This window comes from Eschrichtius robustus, chromosome 12 (assembly GCF_028021215.1).
Source record: "Eschrichtius robustus isolate mEscRob2 chromosome 12, mEscRob2.pri, whole genome shotgun sequence".
NCBI classification, from domain to species: domain Eukaryota; kingdom Metazoa; phylum Chordata; class Mammalia; order Artiodactyla; family Eschrichtiidae; genus Eschrichtius; species Eschrichtius robustus.
In genome coordinates this window covers 7,256,451-7,272,928 of record NC_090835.1, presented here as the reverse complement: position 1 = coordinate 7,272,928, position 16,478 = coordinate 7,256,451, and the positions used below count along the sequence as shown (strand labels likewise).

At 47.6% G+C, this 16,478-nt stretch overlaps 2 protein-coding genes across 8 annotated transcripts in view; one reads left to right on the top strand and one right to left on the bottom strand.

Moving 5' to 3' along the window:
- TTLL3 (tubulin tyrosine ligase like 3) overlaps positions 1-7,900 on the top strand; it is a 32,426-nt gene extending 24,526 nt beyond the window's left edge. For 4 of the 5 annotated variants that reach the window (XM_068558633.1, XM_068558631.1, XM_068558630.1 and 1 more), the window contains 3 exons: positions 5,290-5,462; positions 6,415-6,613; positions 6,804-7,900. In XM_068558633.1, the coding sequence (XP_068414734.1) occupies positions 5,290-5,462; positions 6,415-6,613; positions 6,804-7,145 (714 nt within the window). In that variant the 3' untranslated portion in view covers positions 7,146-7,900. The remainder of the gene's footprint in view (positions 1-5,289; positions 5,463-6,414; positions 6,614-6,803) is intronic. The other variant, XM_068558632.1, reaches the window with a different exon arrangement.
- Positions 7,901-8,061: 161 nt separating this feature from the next.
- On the bottom strand, positions 8,062-15,748 carry RPUSD3 (RNA pseudouridine synthase D3). 3 transcript variants are annotated; one of them, XM_068558648.1, is made up of 10 exons: positions 15,622-15,748; positions 15,172-15,311; positions 14,256-14,300; positions 14,023-14,122; positions 13,061-13,168; positions 12,895-12,979; positions 12,551-12,674; positions 10,327-10,466; positions 9,466-9,562; positions 8,062-8,308 (listed from the first exon to the last, which is right to left on the bottom strand). In XM_068558648.1, exons 1-10 carry the CDS (start codon positions 15,744-15,746, stop codon positions 8,244-8,246), a joined length of 1,029 nt encoding a protein of 342 aa, XP_068414749.1. In that variant the 5' UTR covers positions 15,747-15,748; the 3' UTR covers positions 8,062-8,243. The 3 variants fall into 3 exon arrangements, with proteins under 3 accessions (XP_068414749.1, XP_068414748.1, XP_068414750.1); XM_068558647.1 differs by lacking the exon at positions 8,062-8,308 and having other exon boundaries at positions 9,141-9,562; positions 15,622-15,747; XM_068558649.1 differs by lacking the exons at positions 8,062-8,308; positions 10,327-10,466 and having other exon boundaries at positions 9,469-9,562.
- Positions 15,749-16,478: the final 730 nt, after the last annotated feature.

Genomic DNA, 16,478 nt, shown 5'->3' with positions numbered 1-16,478 from the left:
TTTAGGTGTAAGGTTACATTGTTTATTTGAGATTTTTCTTGTTTCTTGAGGTAGGCTTGTATTGCTATAAACTTCCCTCTTAGAACTGCTTTTGCTGCATCCCATAGGTTTTGGATCGTCGTGTTTTCATTGTCATTTGTCGCTAGGTATTTTTTGATTTCCTCTTTGATTTCTTCAGTGAACTCTTGGTTATTTAGTAACGTATTCTTTAGCTTCCATGTGTTTGTGTTTTTTATGTTTTTTCCCTGTAATTGATTTCTAATCTCATAGCGTTGTGGTCAGAAAAGATGCTTGATATGATTTCAATTTTCTTAAATTTACTGAGGCTTGATTTGTGACCCAAGATGTGATCTATCCTGGAGAATGTTTCATGTACACTTGAGTAGAAAGTGTAATCTGCTGTTTTGGGATGGAATTTCCTATAAATATCAATTAAATCTGTCTGGTCTATTCTGTCATTTAAAGCTTGTGTTTCCTTATTAATTTTCTGTTTGGATGATCTGTCCATTGGTATAAATGAGATGTTAAAGTCCCCTACTATTATTGTGTTACTGTTGATTTCTTCTTTTATAGCTGTTAGCACTATAGCTGTTGCCTTATGTATCGAGGTGTTCCTGTGTTGGGTGCATATATATTTATAATTGTTATATCTTCTTCTTGGATTGATCCCTTGATCATTATGTAGTGTCCTTCCTTGTCTCTTGTAGCATTCTTTATTTTAAAGTCTATTTTATCTGATATGAGTATTGCTACTCCAGCTTTCTTTTGATTTCCATTTGCATAGAATATCTTTTTCCATCCCCTCATTTTCAGTCTGTATGTGTCCCTAGGTCTGAAGTGGGTCTCTTGTAGACAGCATATATACGGGTCTTGTTTTTGTATCCATTCAGCGAGCCTGTGTCTTTTGGTTGGAGCATTTAATCCATTCACGTTTAAGGTAATTATAGATATGTATGTCCCTGTTACCATTTTCTTAATTGTTATGGGTTTGTTTTTGTAGGTCCTTTTCTTCTCTTGTGTTTCCCACTTAGAGAAGTCCCTTTAGCATTTGTTGTAGAGCTGGTTTGGTGGTGCTGAATTCTCTTAGCTTTTGCTTGTCTGTAAAGCTTTTGATTTCTCTGTCGAATGTGAATGAGATCCTTGCCGGGTAGAGTAATCTTGGTTGTAGGTTCTTCCCTTTCATCACTTTAAATATATCATGCCACTCCCTTCTGGCTTGTAGAGTTTCTGCTGAGAAATCAGCTGTTAACCTTATGGGAGTTCCCTTGTATGTTGTCATTTTTCCCTTGCTGCTTTCAATAATTTTTCTTTGTCTTTAATTTTTGTCAGTTTGATTACTATGTGTCATGGCATGTTTCTCCTTGGGTTTATCCTGCCTGGGACTCTCTGCGCTTCCTGGACTTGGGTGGCTATTTCCTTTCCCGTGTTAGGGAAGTTTTCAACTATAATCTCTTCAAATATTTTCTCGGGTTCTTTCTCTCTCTCTCTTCTCCTTCTGGGACCCCTATCATGCGAATGTTGTTGTGTTGAATGTTGTCCCAGAGGTCTCTTAGGCTGTCTTCATTTCTTTTCATTCTTTTTTCTTTATTCTGTTCCGTGGCAGTGAATTCCACCATTCTGTCTTCCAGGTCACTTATCCGTTCTTCTGTCTCAGTTATTCTGCTATTGATTCCTTCTAGTGGATTTTTCATTTCAGTTATTGTACTGTTCATCTCTGTTTGTTTGTTCTTTAATTCTTCTAGGTCTTTGTTAAACATTTCTTGCATCTTCTCGATCTTTGCCTCCATTCTTTTTCCGAGGTCCAGGATCATCTTCACTATCATTATTCTGAATTCTTTTTCTGGAAGGCTGCCTATCTCCACTTCATTTAGTTGGTTTTCTAGGGTTTTATCTTGTTCCTTCATCTGGTACATAGCCCTCTGCCTTTTCATCTTGTCTATCTTTCTGTGAATGTGGTTTTTGTTCCACAGGCTGCAGGATTGTAGTTCTTCTTGCTTCTGCTGTCTGCCCTCTGGTAGATGAGGCTATCTGTGAGGCTTGTGCAAGTTTCCTGATGGGAGGGACTGGTGGTGGGTAGAGCTGGGTGTTGCTCTGGTGGGCAGAGCTCAGTAAAACTTTAATCCGCTTGTCTGCTGATGGGTGGGGTGGGTTCCCTCCCTGTTGGTTGTTTGGCCTGAGGCCACCCGGCACTGGATCCTACCCAGCTCTTTGGTGGGGCTAATGGCGGACTCTGGGAGTGCTCATGCCAAGGAGTACTTCCCAGAACTTCTGCTGCGAGTGTCCTTGTCCTCATGGTGAGCCACACCCTCCCCCCGCCTCTGCAGGAGACCCTTCAACACTAGCAGGTAGGTCTGGTTCAGTCTCCTGTGGGGTCACTGCTCCTTCCCCTGGGTCCTGATGCGCACACTACTTTGTGTGTGCCCTCCAATGGTGGAGTCTCTTGTTTCCCCCAGTCCTGTCGAAGTCCTGCAGTCAAATCCCACTAGCCTTCAACATCTGATTCTCTAGGAATTCCTCCTCCCGTTGCTGGACCCCCAGGTTGGGAAGCCTGATGTGGGGCTCAGAACCTTCACTCCAGTGGGTGGACTTCTGTGGTATAAGTGTTCTCCAGTCTGTGAGTCACCTACCCAGCAGTTATGGGATTTGATTTTATTGTGATTGTGCCCCTCCTGCCATCTCATTGTGGCTTCTACTTTGTCTTTGGATGTGGGGTATCTTTTTTGGTGAGTTCCAGTGTCTTCCTGTCGATGATTGTTCAGCAGTTAGTTATGATTCCAGTTCTCTTGCAAGAGGGAGTGAGCGCACGTCCTTCTACTCCGCATCTTGAACCAATCTAGTAGGTTGTCTTTTGATTTTGTTGATGATTTCCTTCCCTGTGCAGAAGCTTTTTAGTTTATTTATTTTTACTTTTGTTGCCTTTGCTTTTGGTGTCAAATCCAAAAAATCATTGCCAAGACTGATGTGAAGGAACTTCCTGCCTGTTTTCTTCTAGGAGTTTTATGGTTTAAGGTCTTACGTTCAAGTCTTTAATCCATTTGAGTTGATTTTTCTGTATGGTGTAAGATAGTGGTCCAGTTTTATTCTTTTGCATGTGGCTGTCCAGTTTTCCTGACACTATTTATTAAAGAGACTGTATATTCTTGAATCCTTTGTCATTAATTGACCACATAAGTGTGGTTTTATTTCTGGGCTTTTAATTCTGTTCCATTGATCTGCGTGTCTGTTTTTATGCCAGTATCATACTATTTTGATCACTATAGCTTTGTAATATGGTTTGAAATCAGGAAGTGTGATGCCTCCAACTTTGTTCTTTCTCAAGATTTCTTTGACTGTTCGGGGTCTTATGTGGTTCCATACGTATTTGGGGATTGATTTTTCTATTTTTGTGAAAAATAGCATTGGAATTTTGATAGGGATTGCATTGAATCTATAGATTCCTTTGGGTGATATAGACATTTTAATAATATTAATTCTTCCAATTCATGAGTACAGAATATCTTTCCATTTATTTGTGTCATCTTCAATTTCTTTCTTCAGTGTCTTACAGTTTTCAGTGTACAGGTCTTTCACCTCCTTGGTTAAATTTATTCCTAGGTATTTTATTCTCTTTCATGTTCTTTAATCTCTTATAATCTAGAACAGCCCCAGTGCTTTTTTCCCCATATTTGGATCTTTTGAAGGCACCAGGCTGGTTGTTTTACGGAACTGTCCCACATTCTGGATTTATCTGATTGTTTCCTCATGGTGGTATTTAACTTGTTCATCTGTTATCTGAATGTCCTATAAAGTAGAAGTTAGGTCACCCAGCTTGATGAAGTTCAGATTACACACTTCTGGCAAGTATACTTGAGAGGTGATGCTGGGTACCTCATACAGCATCACAAGGCACACATTGTCGGAGTATCTCATGATTAGTGATGCTAAGTCTGACCATGGCTTTAAGGTCTTGGCTACCAGATCTCTCCATTGTAAGTTGCATCCTCCCCTTTGCAATGATCAGTTTGTTTGTAGGGTGATTCTTTGGTAGTGTGCAGATGACACATTTTCCTGTCATCCTTTTCACCTACTTGTTTTGATATCTAGTTTTTATCCTTACCTATTGTATTAGAGTTGCAAAATGGTAAATTGCTAATTCTATCATTCCTTCTACATTTATTAGCTGAGATTTTTCCATAAAGTTGAGCTTTGCCTCATCAACTGGGCTTTCCTTGAGCTCTGATATCTGTATTTTTTTTTTTATTGAAGTATAGTTGATTTACAATGTTGTGCTAACTTCTGCTCTACAGCAAAGTGATTCAGTTATACATATAGATATATTCTTTTTCATATTCTTTTCGTTTATGGTTTATCCCAGGATATTGAATGTAGTTCCCTGTGCTATACAGTAGGACCTTGATATCTGTATTTTTAAGAAGCTCTAAGTGACTGTTTAGATAGATTCTAATCAGGATCCTTTGATGACGCAGAAAACACCTCAAACTAGCTCCAGATTAAAAGGAGGGCTCCTAGGAACTTCCCTGGCTGTCCAGCGGTTAAGACTCCATGCTTCCACGGCAAGGACCATGGGTTCACTCCCCGGTCGGGGAACTAAGATCCCGCGTGCCATGCAGTGCGGCCAAAAAATAATAATAATAAAAAATAATAAATGAAAAATAAAAGGAGATTCCTGGCAGGACACAGGGGGCTCTCCTGTGTCCAGCTGCAGGAAGTACAGCTTGGCTTAATGGGAATTGAAAGTGGTACAGAAGCTCCTTTCTTGGACTGTTTTCTCTGCCTCCGTCTGCATATTTGCTACTTCATGCTCTCCACAGAATGCCTTCTCTGAGGCTCTGCTTCCCCATGTCTTGGGTTCAGACAAGGATTTAGGCAGGCTCTAGGCCTCTTATCTGTCTGGGTGTCATAACTCATATGCTCTCAGCAGAGAATCTCGCTCACCTCAGGAAGCTGTCCATCGGCAGCGGCCTGTGGAGGAGAACACACATTCCAGCGGCGGCTGGGCAGTTTAGGAGAGCAAGGGGTTGGAGGGGTGCGGTGGGGGCATGGCTAAGACTTCCCCACTCCTCTGGGTTACTCATCTCAGGGGCTCTGTGACCCTCTAGGTACTGATTCAGGCCTCCAGGGCCAGACCCCTTAAGAGACAGAGATGGGCTTTGCCTTTCTCAGCCCAGAAGTGTCTCCTGACCAGGTGCCCCAGAAGTTAATTCCATCTACCTGTGCTCCGAGTCCTTCCAGGCCTAGGATTCCAGCAGCACTGTCTGAGCAGGCCTTGTCTCCTCTTCTTCCCCACAGCCTGCCGTGGAGGTGCCTCAGTATGTGGGTATCCGGCTTCTAGTAGAGGGCTCCACCATCAAGAAGCCCCTGGTGACGTGTCACCGGCAAACAGAAGTCCGCCCAGCCCTCCCTCACCTGCTGACCCAGCGAGGCTCTGGGGAAGGCAAGGACTCGGGAACCCTTACCCACAGGTCAGCTTCTAGGAAAGTTGCTGGGGCCAGGAGCCTGGGGCACACTGAGAAGCCAGACTCCACTGCCACCACCTCGGCCCCTGGAAAGGGGAAGAAAGGCAAGGCGAAAAGTGCCACAGCCCTGGTCCGCCCCAGTCTCCGGAAGTGGGACCCCCCAGCACGAGGATGGGCTGCATTTTCACCATGACCTTTGCTAGTGGGGACAGGCATCCCCACCTCTTGAACAGATTGCCATTGAGTCTGAAGAACCCCCAGGCCCTGGGTAAGACCATTCCCCCAAAACACCCCAGGGTCTCAAGGCAATTTCTTCTTGCTCTCTAAGCCCCTCCTAACCACCTGGATCTGTCCCCACCCAAGAGCCACCGGTAGTAAGTAAAAGCCACCACTTACAAAGTATTTTTAAAAAACACACAACCAAATGAGTATCGTCCCCTCCAGAGCAGTCAGTCAGCCAGGCAGCTGTGCTCGTTTCAGAGATGCCAGGACCCAGTCCCAGGTTGATGTCTCTCCAGAGCCCAAGCTTTTCCTGCTGCAGTATTCTGTCTTTGCCTCCATGCAAAGTCGCCTTGTGGAAAGGAACTAATATTTGTACAGCACTTAACAGTTTACACTGTGTTGATACCTGACCAGCTCCTTTAGTCCTCACAACCTAGCGAGGTAGGTGCTATTATCCCCATTTTCCAGCCGAGGTATCAGGAAGTTTAAGGAAGTTGCCCGAGGTTGCACAGCTCAGAAGGGGCAGAGCTGGGATGCAGACCCAGGTCTGTTGGACTCCAAACCCTGTGTTCTTCCCACGGCCTCTGGAGAAGGAACCAGCTGGGCTCCATCTGCCCTCACACACCCCAGCCGTCAGCTCCCCCTGCCTCCCTGCCCTCCACGCACACCTGGAGGGGCAGCTGGTCAGCCTGGGGCTCCCCAGGCCCTCACATCACCACTTCCCCACCCTCCACAGCACGTCCCGGCTGCCTTCTCCCCGTGTGCTCCGACCCCAGGGGCGGGGCCTCAGACTGCAGCACAGCAGGCTGGTGGGCTCTGAGGCCCTGTCGACCACAGGCAAGGCCTTGATGACTCTACCTACTGCCAAGTTTTTGATTTCCCTCCCACCTAACCCTGAGCTCATGCTGGCACCCAACGCCCTGAAACCAAGAAAGGTGGGCCTCGAACGGTGACCCATACCCTGGTGGGCAATGCTGAGAACCAGGGTTAGGGCTGGAAGGGCACAGGTAGAGGGTAGCTCCCAGGCTGGCCTGAGCCCCAAGGGAAGGGCTTGTATCCCTCAGAACCCCCTTCCCGAACAGATTCCTGATCATCTCTCCCCTTCTCTCCTCCTTTCACACCGAGGCTCTTGCTCCCCGGCGCCTTCATGGTCCCCCACTTGGAAGTAACTTGTCTCAACCCTTTGAAGTCGGAAATCTTCCTAGCACCCATAGGAAGATCAAGGCCAAAGGCAAGTTCAAGGCCAGACTCTGCGACAAACCCAAGGCTGAGACATGCCTCATGACGACACTGAGCCTTCCGGGACCCCTGCCCCTTATCAGTGCACACCAGGGTCTGGGGGGCATGAGGGACGTGTGGCTACAGAAGTCCTTGCTTCGATCGTCACTGCCCTTATCCTGGACGCAGCGCCAAGTAAAAAAGCAAATGAAGTATTTGAGGCTTGGCTCCTTTTCTGTTAGAGGGTGAAGAGAGAGTAGGGTGCGGCTCTGTACCCCAAGGTCCAGAACAAGAGCTAGAGGCCATCAGCAACTCCTCCACAAAGCAAGGCCCAGAGTTCCCACCCCGTGACAGACATGAGGCATCCTGTCCAGGGACTCCCCTGGCATCTCTGATCTCGGGGTGGGAGGATAAGTCTCATGTTACAGATGAGGAAACTGAGTCTGAACGAGGAGACACGGCTTGCCCAAGATCACGTGGCAGTGAGCAGAGGGCTGGGACACGTTACCATGACTGCTGAGCCCTGCGGGCCTCCCCAGTCCCCAGGCCCAGAGGAGGGGCTGGGCTGGCAGCAGAGTGACACCTAATGGGCACAAGATTTACAGCAGGAGACACAGCAGAGGAGTGGACCCAGCCCTTCTCCAGATGAAGTGGGTCTGTCCCTTCCTCTGCAAGGGGCCAAGGTCACCTAAAAAGGAAATATCCAATAAGCCACACCCATCTGAAAAAGTCTGGTATTTCTTAATTGTAATGGGTTGAACATTGGTATGTCTTCCTGGAACCTGTGAATATGGCTTTATTTGGAAAAAAGGGTCTTTGTAGATGTAAGTACGTTAAAGATTTTGAGATGAGATCATCCTGGATTATCCAGATGGGGCCTAAATCCAATGACAAGTGTCCTTACAAGAGACAGAGGAGAAGACAAACGAGGAGAAGGCCATGTGGAGACAGAGGCAGAGACTGGTGTGACGCAGCCACAAGCCAGGAAGAGGCAAGGAAGGATTCTCACCTAGAACCTTCAGGGAGAGCACAGCCCTGCTGACACCTTGATTTTGGACTTCTGGCCTCCAGAACTGGGAGAGAATCCATTTCTGTTGTTTTAGGCCACTCAGGTTGTGGTAATTTGTTGCAGCAGCAGCCCTAGGAAACTAACACACTAGTCAAATGAAGATACACATATTCTGTATATTTATGAATCCATTCTTGCACAGCTGAACCAGGAGATGTGTACAAGCAGGCTCACAGCAGCACTGTGGTAACAGCTGACGACCTAAGTGTCCATTAACAGTCAGATGGATAGACTTCAAGCTCTGACATTCCAACTCCGTGCCGCACAACGGATGCATTTCACAGGGTGGAGCGAGAACAAGTCACAAAATGATATATGCAGCACAATTCCATTCCAAGAGAAACTTCAGAAACAGGGCAAAATGAAATATATTGTTTAGGGATGCATGAATATGTGGTAAAACTTTAAAAAACAAACAAAGAATTCTCCCAAGTCTGGGCAGTGGTTTCCAACCTTGATTGAACAACAGTACCCATTCCAGAGCTTTTAAAAAAGATCTGATGCCAGGGTCTCCATCCCAGACTGGTGAAACCAGCATCTTTGGGGTGCAGTCATGGGAGGCACGGGTGGTTTTTTTTAAGCTTTCTGAGTGGGCAGGGTAGGGGGTTCTCATGTCGGGCCAGGGTTGAGAGCTGCTGTTGTCTAGGATAGGAGAAGGGATGCTTCTATTTTGTGCCAAGTGGTGGTTATGTGGGTGTCACCTTACGAGTTGTTCTTTAAATCACAGAGATGTTTTATGCACTCTGTATGTTTCATATATTTCACGGTTTTTTAAAGTGAAAGATCTAACATCTTCACTTAAATGAGTAGTCAAATACATAGAGACAGACGACAGAACGGTGGCAACTGGGGCTGGGAGGGGTGGGGGATGGGAGTTAGTGTTTAATGGGGACAGAGTGTCAGTTTGGGAAGATGAGAAAGTTCTGGAGATGGATGGTGGTGATGCTTGCACAACAATGTGAATGTACTTAATGCCACTGAACTGACACTTAAAAATGGTTAAGATGGTAAATTTTATTAGGTGTATTTTACCACAATTTTTTTTAAAACCTAACATTTTCTCTCAGCTAGAATTGGGCCAGAAACAGCCAAATATAAAGACCACATACTGAACTCAGCAGAAACCACGGTCCATGATAAATATTCTCTTTCTCAGCAAATCCTGAAAACGATACTATGAGGGTAGGTACTTTTATTATCTCAGGTCCAGAGAGGTGAAGTCATTTGCCCAACACCACACAGCAAGGGGCCTTAGGATGTGATCTTAAGTTTGTCCAACTACAGAGGATCTTACACTGTGGCCTTCTGCGTGTTGAGCACTGACCTCACTCTCCTCGGGCCTGACTGCAGCCCATCCGCCCTCCAGCCCCCACTGCTTTCCAGCGGGAACAGAAGGCCCAGAGGACTATTGGTAGTGGAGCCCCAGGCAATGCAGGGTCCTGGAGAAATAAGAGGGCAAAGGTGCCAGAAGCTTGATGGGTGGGTCCCTGGGCCTGGTACCTGGGAGGTAGAGACAATGCAGGTGGAGGTGCAGGGGCAGCTGGGCAGCCTGGGAGGGGGTCAGGTGGAGGCGGCTGAGGAGGGCTTCATCCAGGACCTGGGGTGGGAGAGACATGTCAGCATTCAGCCAGGTGAGCTCTAAGCAAAATGGGAGTGAGGCAAGTACTTCCTCCTCCCTCTGCGTCCGTGTTCTGCATGCCTCTCTACACGTACACACGTACACACTCAAACACACACTACGGCAGAGACCAGCTAGGGGGTCACCGAATCACTTTCCTGGGCATTCAGTGAAACTACATTCCCCAGCCCCTCCTGCAGGTTGGTGAGGCCGTGTGATTGAGCCCCACTGAACGCCACAGGAGTGTGAGCATGTATCCCGCTTCCAGATCTCGCCCGAGAAAACCTCCCCATGAACCTGCCCTGTCTCCTCCTCCGCTGGCTGGATAGCAACAGCCTGGGTCCCTGAGTGACCCATGCTTGGAGCAAGCCCATCTCTACCCTACCGCCATTAATTGGGCTTAACACGGAAGGAAGTTATTGTGTTAAGGCTCTGGTACTTGAGGTTATTCTGTTAGAGCAGACAGAGTTACCCAAATAGACACACACAACCTCTTTTACCCCTTATACCAAAAAGAACGGCAGACTTAGAAGGGCCTTTAGAAATCAGCCAGTTCGACTTCCTTATTGAACAGATGGGCAGAAAGAGACCCAAGAGAGGGGATTTCACTTGCTCAGGGCCACAGAGCAAGACAGAGCTACAGGGAGCTTTGGAAACCCAAGCTGCATAGCTAATGTCTGGAGATGCTCTTCACCCCCATCCCCAGCCCACCCCAAAGGCAGCCGGCAGGTGGGCTTGGGTACCTGTCTTTGGGGCCTGGTGCTCTCAGCAGGCAGCAGAAAGCGCTGGCCCAGAACAGTGGCCACACGGGCAGAGTGCGTGTGGTCCCCGAGCAGAGGGCAGAGCTGTAGTGCCATGTGCGCCTGTAGCTGGCTGGGAAACGCTAGAAGACAAGAGAGACAGGACAGATGGCAGGCAGCAGCTCTTTCTGTGCACCCGGTGTTGCCCTTCCCCTTTCCTCTGGGGAGGTGGCACCCCCATTCTCAGATGGTGTGGTTTCAGAGAGGTGAATGCTACCACCCCTGCCACTGGAGAGGGGTGCATGACCAGGTTGGGACAGTCAGAGCTGTCAATCTACCGGCCCTGTGGGATTCGTCCATGAAGAGGGGCAACCCTGAATTTACTGTGAAGCTACTGGGAATGAAGAACGCTCTTTCCCGCTGGGGTGTGAGCCGGGGCTGCTGGAGCGCCTGCTATCTCTGCCCCCACGGGGAGAGCCTGCGGGAGGAAGAAGCCAGCGGGCAGGAGGCGAAAAGAAAGTGAGAAACAGCTTCCTGATGATGTCCTCTGAGCCTCCGGATGCAGCCAGGCCTGAACTTTCAGTTACCTGAGCCAATAACTTCCCCTTTTAGATTACACCAACTTGAACTGGTTTTGGGGAAACTTAAATGGTATGAAATTGTTCACATAAGTAAACTTATTAATCCTCCTGACAACCCTATAAGGTGGGTTCTATCATCATTCCCACCTTATAGACAGGAAAACCGAAGCTCAAAAAGAAGTGACTGGCCCACCATAAGCTGGGATTCAAACCCAGGAACTGTCCTCTGCTTTCACGTCTGGCAATATGCTGGACTGGATAATCTAAAAACTCACTTCTTATAAACCACTTAGAAACACTGGAAAACTTTAACGATCATCCTTCTAAATACACAGCTGGGCACAAAGGAAAGTAAGGTCCCCCAGACGAAGATACAAAAGGAAAACAAATCCAGAGCACAGGAAAGCCAACATTTCACCTCTTCTAGGGTATTGCCAATCTTGGGATGCAGGGGGCCTGGTTTTAAGTAGCTACAAGGGGCCAGGGGTGAGGTCTTGGTGCCCAAATGAAATCTGAGAGGCTACATCTTCCTTGACAGGATGGACCAGGAGAAAAAGCCAGCCACCAAGGAAGGGAGACAAGAACCTTAGGTCTGGATGAGGGGAAGAAAAAAGAATTCACAACCGTGAGCTGCTCTCACACAGGTTTGGGGCTCTAATACCACTTGCATGAACTGTGAACTTCCAACTGAGACATTAATATTTAGGTCCTGAAGCAGTGACATGGGGCACTCAGCAGAAGCAAAGGCAGAACCTCTCCTGAAGTCACCACCTCCAATGAGGCAATAAAGGATTTCCACTGATAAAGGCCCAGCTTAACCTGAATTCACAATCCTGAATCACAGAACAAGAAGGAAACAGTCCACCAAGGGGAGAGAGTCTGCAGGAAACACAACAGGATTAGACCCTCAGAATCTCAGACAATGGAATTATAGAAACACAACATAAATATGTTTTAAATGACTAAAGGCAAAAAAGAACAAGTAATATGAGAAAAAAACCAGATACCTTATTTTTTAGAAGGCCATTTGTATTTGTAAAAGAACCAACTAAAAAAAAAAAAAACCAACTAGAACTTCTAGAAGTGAAAAATACAATCAATGGGTAGGTTAAACTAGCAGGTTAGATCCAGCGGAAGAGAAAATTTCTCAACTGGAAGGTATATCTAAAGATTACCCAGAAAGCAGCAGAGATAAAGACATGAAAAATGTGAAAGAAAAGTTGAGACATAGCAGTAGAATGAGAAAGACGTCTATCAGGCATTCAAAAGGAAGGATGCAAGAGGCACATTTGAAAAGGGAACTTTCCAGGATGGATGAAATAGATTAATCTTCAGACTCAGGAAACACAGTGAATCCCAAGCAAGATAAACAAAACTAAACCCACACACCTGGATTCACCACAGTGAAACTACAGAACATCAAAGGTAAAGAGAAGACGTTGAGACCAATAACTAAGAGAAAAAACAGGTGAGCTGCAGAGGGTGACAGGAGAAGCACTGCCCCTCCAGGTGGAGCTGGTCACATACATCCTTACAGTCCATCAAATGCTCCCCAGGCTGCCACTAAAACCACCACCCTACTCCCACCTCCTGGCCTCCTCCGGCCAAATACAGTTTGTCAAGTCTGGCTGGGGCTCCAGACCCACCTGTCAGTGGCTGCAGCTGGACCAGGGCACAGCCAGAGCCCGTGGCCACCACACGGAAGTAGCTGAGGGTCCTCTTGACACCTTCCAAGATGTCCTTTCGGGATGGGGACTTCACTGGAACTACCTGTGGTATCAGCCCCCAAGAATGAACAAGCTTCACACACACCTGGGAACTACCCGCAGACTCTCCTTGCTCCCAGCAGACTCAGGACAGGGCCACAGTATAGGCAGTCGTCACTCGCCTGTATTAGGGGTCTGGAGGGCCAGTCACCCCACGTCTATACCCTGTAGGGGTACTATGTCTGGAAGGACCCCTCCTCTTCCCCACCTAGACCCTGACTCACAAGATTGACCCCATCAATGTGTTCCAGTTTCAGAGCTGCTTGGATCGTCCCCTCAGAAGTAGCTGGGATCCCATCAGTGACAGCACTGAGGAAGAGGCAAGAGGAAGTCACGTAGTGGCTTGCTGGGACCTCCCCATTGCCCTGGGAGCCTCCCATCCCCTCTCACCAGTAGGTGACTGTGGGTCTCCTGGCTCTCTGTGAGTGAGTGAAGAACTTCTGGAGGCGGCTTGCTGTCTGGGGACAACTGGAGAGGAGTACAAGCCCAGAGGTTTCCCTGGAGGAAGGAGACAAATCACAAAAGTTAAAATCCCCTGGGCTCACCCACACAAAAAGGAGACCCCGGACTTTCCTGGCGTTCCAGTGGTTAAGACTCTGCGCTTCCATTGCTGGGGGTGCGGGTTCAATACCTGGTTGGGGAACTAAGATCCTGTATGCCGCATGGCACAGCCAAAAAAAAAAAAAAAAGACCCCTAGAAAGGAACATCTGACCTGCTTACGACCAAACAGTAACATCAGGACTATAACACAGACCTCCTCTTGAGAAACAAGTAAGTCTTCCCCGTGTTTGATAATAAGAGTACACAGCTTAAATGAGTACACAGCTCATTTTGCTCTGGCTCCCAGGGAGCTCAGAGCCAAACATCATAACAATTACCACCAACTGTTGAGTGTCTACCATGTGCTAGGCACTGTACTAGGAATTTTATATATATTAGCTATTAAATAATTAAATTCCCCACAAACAAGCCCATGAGTTTGTGGAACTGCAGAAACATTTTATCTCAAGCACCGTCTCTAATAGATGGCAATTAGAGGAAAGAATATCACAGATCAATTGACAATACCTGCCATGAATATGGAATTGGAGAAGTGACTGCACACTGAGCATAGATATTATTAGCTCTATTTTATGATTAAAGAAACTGAGGCTCAGTGATAGCTAAGATCACAGTTTATGCATAAGGATTTGAACCCAGATCTATCCACTTCCTCCTCCTTTTCCTTGTATCCTACCTCTGGGATCCCAAACCAGCCCGTGGAAAATGTCTCAGTTTATTCCCAAGTAGTTATGCCCCCACCCCAGATGGATGCCTGTCCTTCTACCTTCCTCTCACCCCCACCACTTACTTCCCAGATGCTCGGACAACCTGGAGCTCCCGATCCCTGAGCCCCAGGGACTGGCTCAGCTCCGGGAGCACTGAGAGCAACGTCAGCTCTCCTGGTTTTCCTGGGGAAAAAAAAAGGAAGAGTACAAGTTGCTCCCAGAGGCAACGTTATCCCGCCTTTCCTTTCTCTTCACTGTTTCGTCCCCTCCGAGACATCAAAACCCCTTTCATTGCATCTCTTTCCCCTGCCCATACCTGTCACTGGCAGGCCCTGTGGCTTGTTCAGTGTCACCAGAGGTCCTGAAACGTATAATACATAAACATCAGCAACAGCAAATGCAGTTTACAAAGCACTTTCTCAATTCATATTATCGTGTGGTCCCAGTACAACTCTCATACATGAGTTATCACCCTGAACTTTCTGAACCTTGCATATGCTAAGCTGGCTGCCTCCCACGTCAGGGCCTTTGCACTTGCTGTTTCCTCTCTCTCAGATTTTCACGTGGCTGCTTCCTTCATATCATCGTGGCTCAAATGTCACCATCACAAAGAGGCCCGAGTCTCCAATCTAATGTCTGCTCCCTTCCTGCAGTTCCTCATCATCGCTGTTTTTATTCATAGCACTGATCACTAGTAAGTACCTTTTTCATTTATTTTCTGGTTAATCAATTTCTCCCACTGAAATGTTGGCTCCCTGAAGGCAGAAACCATATTTATTTTGTTCAGCACTATACAGCCATGTCTAGAACAGTGCCTGGAACATAGCCTATGCTCAATAAATAGCTGAGAAAATTTAAAAATCACTGGAGACTGAGGCTCAGAGAAATTGTTATTTTCCTAAAGCCACACAGCAAGCTGATTACAGAGCCTAGATATGGCTCCAAAGCCTGTGTTTTGCCCCACAATAAACACTTTACTACAGCAATTTCCTTTACAGAGAGCCTACTAGTGCAAAGCTCTCTAGTTATTTACACTCCCCCACCCCACAGCCCTATCCCCATGATGCTGAGACACAGAGAGATTATGTGTCTGGTCCCAGCTCCTGTGGCTAGTGGGAGGCAGGATTTGATCTCACAGGCTTTAGTAGGGAACCCGGCCAGATGTTCAGAAGGCTCAGGTGAAGACTCCTCCCCTTCCGGGTCTCCCTGCAGCTGTCCCTCCCACCGCTCACCTTTCTGATCCACCACAGCTGCCCTCAGCACATCAACCAGCTCCTCCCTACTGAGGTTCTCTGGCCGCAGCAGCCCCGAGAAAGGCTGGTCATCCAGGGGCCCCGACCGTTTGCTGGAGCCTCGACGTTGCTGCTGATGCCTGGAAAAGGTTAGGTAAGCAACAGGGGAATCACTGCCGCCCATTCTTATCTCCACACACCTCTTCCTAAGTCCTGCGGCTTCCTACTAATGCTTCAGAAAGCCTGGGTTGAGCTTCCCGAAATGTTAGGTTCGACTGGCCCCACTGTACAGAAGAGAGAACTGAGGCTCAGAGAGGTCTACTGACCAGCTGAGGGTCACACAGCAGAGCTGGATTAGAACCCATATCTGCCTAACTCCAGATCCCGCACACACCCTCCCCCGGCCCCAGCCTCCCTCCTACACAAAGGAGGGCGGGGGTTGCTAATCACCGGGCCTCGGTGCCAAAGCTTGAGGCTGTGGGCGCTGCGCGGACCCCCGGACCCCGCCGCCAGCCACCCCAGACCCGGCCCAAAACGCGACAGCCGCCCATCTCCGGAGCGAGGACAGTGAGCATGTGCCCGGAAGGGCTGCCCAGGGATGCCCCACAGCGCGCTGATTGGTCAGATTGACTGTCAATCGGAATAGCTCTCTCAGAGCTGTGAGAAGGCGGAGCTTTGCCTTTGCCAGGGAACGAGATGAAGAAATTCTCGTCCGTGCTTTTGGGGAAAGCGAGGCACGGAGCAGAAGAGGAATTTACTGGGGGGTCAGAGGACCTGTCTTAGGACAAAGCCAGGTTTTCTGATTATCATTGCAGTTCTTAGGAGTCTTCTGACTTCAAAAAAAAACCCGCCACTGGGCACAATTTTGTAAGGCAAATTGGAAAAGGAAAAAAAAAAAATCCACACTCGTTGGTACAGTAAACTTGCTTTGAAGAACACAGCCTGGTGCCAAATCCAAAAGGAAAAAAAGGCCAGAGGCAGAAAGACGTTCACTGCACCATTATTTATAAAAGCAAAACCAAAACAAATCTCAAAAACGGAAACAAATTGTCCTTTGATTAGATCTATAAGGGAAATAAATCTTATTCATCACCCTCAGTTTTTGAATGCTAACTCTACGCAAGGCCTTGGCATCTGTGAACAAATTAACAAGACTCGGCCCCAACCACAAGAAGTTCACCTTTAAAATCACAGCATCACAACCCACCTTGCGAAAAGCTATGGAGATGCTGAGAGAGAGAAGAGTGAGGAGCCCAGGAGCCCGCTGAAATCTGAGAAAGCTCCCCAGCAGGGGTTGTGATTGACAG

Excerpts from the sequence above, each read along its gene's own strand:
- RPUSD3 (XM_068558647.1), bottom strand. The coding sequence starts at position 15,746 with ATGCTCACTGTCCTCGCTCCGGAGATGGGCGGCTGTCGCGTTTTGGGC. Across the intron at positions 14,123-14,255 it reads ACAGGGCCTGCCAGTGACAG|GAAAACCAGGAGAGCTGACG; the intron begins GTATGGGCAGGG and ends TTTTTTCCCCAG. Across the intron at positions 10,467-12,550 it reads CCAGCTGCAGCCACTGACAG|CGTTTCCCAGCCAGCTACAG; the intron begins GTGGGTCTGGAG and ends CTTGTCTTCTAG.